The following is a 6,000-nucleotide window of genomic DNA, read 5'->3' on the forward strand; positions in this document are numbered from 1 at the left end:
ACAAGCTCTTCTGCCTCCCACTCCCTAACTGTGGGAGTCCCTGAAGGCTCAGTTCTGGGTCTCCTTTTAGTCTCCTTCTACATCCATTCCCTTGGAGAACTTATTTGCTCTCATAACTTCAACTACCATCTCTTTATGGATGATTCCCAAATCTTCATCTCCAGCTCTGATCTCGCTCCTCTGCAGTCTGGCATTTCCTCCTGCCTTCAGGATATCTTTATGTGGATGTTCCACTGACACCTCAGACTTAACATGTCCAAAATAGAACACCTTTTATTCCCAGCCAGACCCTGTCCTCTCCCTGAAAACAGCACCACTATCCTTTCTGTTCACAAGCCTGAAGCCTTGGCATTATCCTTGACTCATCTCCTTTATTCAACCCACATATTCGGTCTGTCATCAAATCCTGTGCAAATGTTGTACCTTCACAACACTGCTAAAATGTGCCCCTTCCTCTCCATCCAAACTGCTACCCTGCTGATCCAAGCACTGAATCCTATCCTGCCTTGATTACTTCATCAGCGTCCTCGCTGAGCTCCCTGCCTTCTGTCTCTCCCAACTCCACCCTGCTGCCCAGATGATTTTTCTACCAAACCTTGTTTCCCCACTCATCAAAATCTCGTTTGACTCCTTGTTTCCCCACTTGTCAAGAACCTCCAGTGGTCGCCCATCCACTCCTCATCAAACAGAAAGGCCTTTCCGTCGACTTTAAAGCACTCAATCAGCCTGCCCTCTCCTTCTTTACCTCCCTGATTCCCACTACAACCCAGCCGGCACGTTTCGCCCCTCTAATGCCAGCCTACTCACCGTACCTCGATCTCATCTATCTTGCCGCCGACCACTGACCCACATCCCGCCTCTGGCCTGGGATGCCCTCCTTTTTCATTTCTGACAGACGATCATTCTTCCCACCTTTAAAACCTTATTTAAGGTAAATCTCTTAAGAGGCCTTCCCAGACTAGGCCCTCATTTCCCCTTTTCCCACTCCCTTCTGCATCACCTTTGCACTTGGATTTGCACTCTTTATTCACCCCTCCCTCAGCCCCAGAGCACTTAAGTACAGATCCATAATTTATTTATATCCGTGTCCATCTCCCCCTCTATAATGTAAGCTCGCTGTGGAGAGGGACCGTGTCTACAGCCTCTATTGTATCGTACTTTCCCAAGCACTTAGTACAGTGCCCTGCACACAGTAAGCTCAATTGATTGATAGAAAGTTTTCTATGTTTTGAAAGGCTTTTATCTTCAAAAGTAGGTGTGTTGAGGAGAGCGTTTGAAATATTGCCATCTTTTTAGGACACTCTCCATCCTCACTTTTCAGAAGCACTGGACCCCATTTAATGTTTTTAACAACGTGGAGAATTTCTTGGTTTCGTGGAGTCTTGCGCAGCCCTGGATCTCTTCCGTTTTGGCATCCGTCCGCCCATCGTGGCCTGACCCTTTATTAGATTTTTCTTGTTGCAGCATATATTTTGGGGACCCTCACTCCTGTCTGAGCCCTGGGTGCCACAAAGCTGCTTTGTTGCCAGTAGACTTTTGATCTGAATCATTTGCATCAGATCAGTCTTGGAGATTTTGCTTGACCATATCCAATATCTTGGCAACTATCTGGTAGGTGGTACTCCAGAGAAATGCCCATTCATTGTTTATATTGGTGAGTATGCTTGGAGTTTCATGTTTTAACAGGGCTGAGATAATATTAGTGCAGAGTGCCTTGTTCCTATCACAGACTTGTTAGACACAGCCTGTGGCAAGAAGGTTGATTTTGGTTGACTTCTACAACCTGGCTTAAGAAACAGGCCAGGAAGCATCTTACCGTCTCCAGAGAACCTTTGAGAGGCAGGTTTGTTGGTTTTTTCCAGTCAACTTTACCTGGCATGTTCCTTTTGGAGCTATCTTTATTCGGCAGAGTGACAAAGTTAAGTGTGGGAACCGTATTTCTGGGTAGCAAACTCGGGTTCCAGGAATAGATTATAAGGCAGAACTTGGTGTTATTGGCGGTAAGTGAAGAGTCCTGGCTCCAGAATGCCCACTTGGAGTCACCTCAGTGCTAGCATAGGTCAGTTTTCTTTTTTAATCATATTTATTGAACGCTTACTGTGTGCAAAGCACTGTACTAAGCTTCAGTTCCCCTCCCATTGGAACCTCCTGGGGGTTAGAGGTCTTCTGTGGGCCAATTTGGATGGAGCCAGCCCTGGTTCCTCTCTCAGGACACCTGGCCTGGGGTCCGTACCTTGGAAATCTACCATCTGAGTCAGTTTACGTGACCACGGACCAACAAATGAGCACAAATCTCACATCAGAGAAGCATGGTGTAGTCACAAAAAAGTGTTACTGACAGGGGTTTTACTTCCTCTCTTCCCCCACCCCGCAATCCCTTCTAGTATTTCGTGGAGAGACTACACTGTGAGTTGGTCAAGGGGTAGCGGAATAGAGAAAGAAGCAAGAAAGCTCATGGGTAAATCACAGGCTGCGTGATCATGTCAAGATATACCTTGACAGTAACACAGTCATGTCTGCTAAAAACTTTTGTTTCTGCTGTGCATTGTGGATAGAGGTGATGGCAAAATTAAGCAACATTCTCCCAACAACGCCCATCCGTCTGAGTACGATCCAAGCCGGTGTCAGGAGAAAAGGTTACGCACGAGCACAGGAAAGTGGGCACAGAATGAGTACGATGGCATGAGTTTTCCTTAATGAGATCTTCAGAAATGCCCCCTTGGGTTTTAGGAGAGCTGGCTGTATTGGATGATCAACCTGATGCGTTGTGATGTAGCTAAAAAGAGGAAGTAATCAGCATGGATTGAATCGCAATAAGCGGAAACAGCCGTAATTAAAGCTAAAATATCTCACAGTTCAGCCTCTTGAAATGTGATTATGTTGTGAGATTTGTTTTCCAATTGCCAAAGACTCTTAATAGATAAGAATTATTCCCATGGACTGTGAAATCACAGTGGTTGTAGAATAGTTCTGAAATTAGTCCAGTGCTTGGCTCATAGTAAGTGCTTTAAAAATATGATTATCATAATTAAAGGAAGTGAAATAATAAGCATATCTGCCTTAACTTTTTCTGTTTTGTCTTTCATCTTGTAGGCATAAGGAAAGTGTTAGCATTCTAAAATAGGTTTTATAGTTTAATGAATGGTGAACCTAGGTTGTCAGTTGTTTGAACTTTCCAGTTTAATTTTTTTGTCCTATAAACATCTCTTGTTTTTATAATAATGATAAAAATATTGAATCTTGTAAAATGAATTGATTAATCTTCCAATAACTTGCACCTCTACACTTACTTTCTCGAATATCTAGTGATTCTGTATTGTGCTCTTAAGTGCCTTAACTTGACAAAGTGCATTTTCAAAATATGAGGTTCCATGACAAGACTTAAAAGCTAAATAATTTCATAACTTCATTACTGTATCATCGCTTTAATCACTTACAGTCTCCAAACTATCTCAAACAAATTCAAGCCAAAATTCTTAACTTGCCCCTCTGGAAAGCACTGAGAGGCTGTGGTTTGTCCATATACAGATAATATTGCCTCAAAGGTGCTCTATTCTAATGGAAACTCTGGAAAAACCTGTCTACCTCTTTTTTTTTTTTTCCTCTCTCTCTCTATTGTGTGTGTGAGTGAGAGAGATGAAACCTTTGTCACGATTAGGATTAAAACTTGGAGTTTATTCATCTGAATTGTCATACTTGCTTTTAATGAAATAAGTGGTCACAGTGGAATTTTAAAACTTTGAACATTTATTCTGAAATGTTAATACACGTTGGAGCTCTGAAATACATGTCAGAGTATCTGCCCATATTTCACAGGCAATCTTTGGATTCCTACTGTACTTTCTCTTTTCCTTCCCTATTTAGGTATAAGTGTTCTTGCAGAGTGCCTTGACTGTCCTGAGTTGAAAGCAACTGCAGATGACTTCATTCATCAGCACTTCACTGAAGTTTACAAAACAGATGAGTTTCTGCAACTTGATGTTAAGCGGGTAACACATCTTCTGAACCAGGATACGTTGACTGTAAGAGCAGAGGATCAGGTCGGTACCCCGATATCTTAGAACAGTGCTTTGCACGTAGTAAGCGCTTAACAAATGCTATTGTTATGATTATTATTATTAGACAGAAAGACAAATTCTTATTACTGTATTCCTGGAGTAGCACAACAAAAATGCTCAACATTGTCAAAATATGTATTAGGATCCCAGCCATTAGAGCTACCATTTAAATTTCAGTGCATTCAAGTTTTGCACTTGGGAAAAGTAGGACAGATGTATATAAACAGAATTCAAAAGTAATAATCAGAATCATGTTTGCGCTGATTTGGGTTCGAGGAAATACTTGTTTACTGCCGTCTGTCAGTGTGAACTCACAACCCCGGGGAACCGATTCTTTGGCGTTTGGGCGGGAGCTGAGACTTTGGGTCTTTGTCTTCTCCGGCCGCTGAATCCTCAGGAATGCAGGTCAGCCGGCCGACTCTCCTGAACGGCACCGGAGCCATAATCCATAAGGTGGTACCGGCCAATCCGTGGGGAACATCAAGGTCCTCCAGCTAGAGCTATTGTAATAATGATAATTAATAATAATAATCGTGATCTTTGCTAAGCTTTTACTATGTGCCAAGCACCGTACTGAGCGCTGCAAATTGGGTTGGACACAGTTCCTGTCCCTTCCTGTCCCAGTCTCAATCCCCATTTTACAGATGGGGTAACTGAGGCCAGAGAAGTGAAGTGACTTGCCCAAAGCATCCAAGTGGTGGCCTTCTGACTCCCAGTCCTGTGTTCTATCCCCTGTGCCACGCTGCTTCTCTGCTATCCTGAAGCAGATAAGGAAGGCAGGCAGCCCAACCACTTGGGTTGAGAACAACTGCCTTGATAATATCCTGATATATTTCACTCAGAAATATAATTGAGTGTAACTGATATCCCTTCAGAAGTCGTGTGGCCTAGTGGAAAGAGCGCGGCTCTGGGAGTCCGAGGACCTTGGTTTTTTCATCCGCAAAATGGGGATTCAGTACGTGTTCTCCCTCCTACTGTGAGCACCATGTGGGGACCTGATTATCTTGTATCTGCCCCAGCTCTTAGTACAATGCTTAATAATGATAATTATGGTATTTAAGTGCTTACTATGTGCCAGGCATTATACTAAGCACTGGGGTGGATACAAGCAAATCGAGCCGGACGCAGTCCCTGCCCCAAGTGGGGCTCTCAGTCTCATTCCCCGTTTTGCAGAAGAGGTAACTGAGGCCCAGAGAAGTGAAGCAACTTGCCCAAGTTCACACAGCAGACAAATGGTGGAGCCAGGATTAGAACTCGTGACTTTCTGATTCCCAGGCCCATGCTCTATCCACTGTGTATCAATGCTTGACACATAGTGCTTAATAATAATAATGGTATTTGTTAAGCACTTAGTATGTGCCAAGCACTGGGGTAGATACAAGGTAATCAGGTTGTCCCACGTGGGTCTCACAGCCTTAATCCCCATTTTCAGATGTGGTAACTGAGGCACAGAGAAGTCAAGTGACTTGACCAAAGTCACACAGCTGGTAAGTGGCGGAGCCGGGTTTAGAACCCACAACCTCTGACCCCCAAGCCCATGCTCTTTCCACTAAGCCACGCTGCTTAAGAAATACTGGTATCATTGTTATCACTGTTATTATTGTTATGGCGATGCTGTGTCAGGATCTGAGGCAAACAGGGACTTGAGGAATTTTCAGAACTGGAAAATTTCACTGCCAATTGCAGAAATGTTGCCCTTTTTCTTTTTCCTGCAGGTTTACGATGCCGCAGTCAGGTGGCTGAAGTACGATGAACCCAACCGCCAGCCATATATGGTTGATATCCTTGCAAAAGTCAGATTTCCTCTAATCTCGAAGAATTTCTTAAGTAAAACGGTACAAGCTGAACCACTTATTCAAGACAATCCCGAATGCCTTAAAATGGTGATCAGTAAGTTGTCTTATGTCCATTTAACTTGAAATAGAAGGTTTTTTGGTGAGTG

General features: G+C 43.5%; 1 protein-coding gene across 1 annotated transcript in view; it reads left to right on the plus strand.

The window, feature by feature from the left end:
• The window catches only part of KLHL7 (kelch like family member 7), a 50,351-nt gene that overhangs the window by 22,562 nt on the left and 21,789 nt on the right, over window positions 1-6,000 (plus strand). Inside the window, exons 5-6 of the mRNA XM_038768146.1 lie at window positions 3,865-4,040; window positions 5,774-5,948. Coding sequence (XP_038624074.1) covers window positions 3,865-4,040; window positions 5,774-5,948 — 351 coding nt within the window. The remainder of the gene's footprint in view (window positions 1-3,864; window positions 4,041-5,773; window positions 5,949-6,000) is intronic.

The sequence above is a fragment of the Tachyglossus aculeatus genome, chromosome 2, assembly GCF_015852505.1.
Source record: "Tachyglossus aculeatus isolate mTacAcu1 chromosome 2, mTacAcu1.pri, whole genome shotgun sequence".
Lineage (NCBI taxonomy): Eukaryota > Metazoa > Chordata > Mammalia > Monotremata > Tachyglossidae > Tachyglossus > Tachyglossus aculeatus.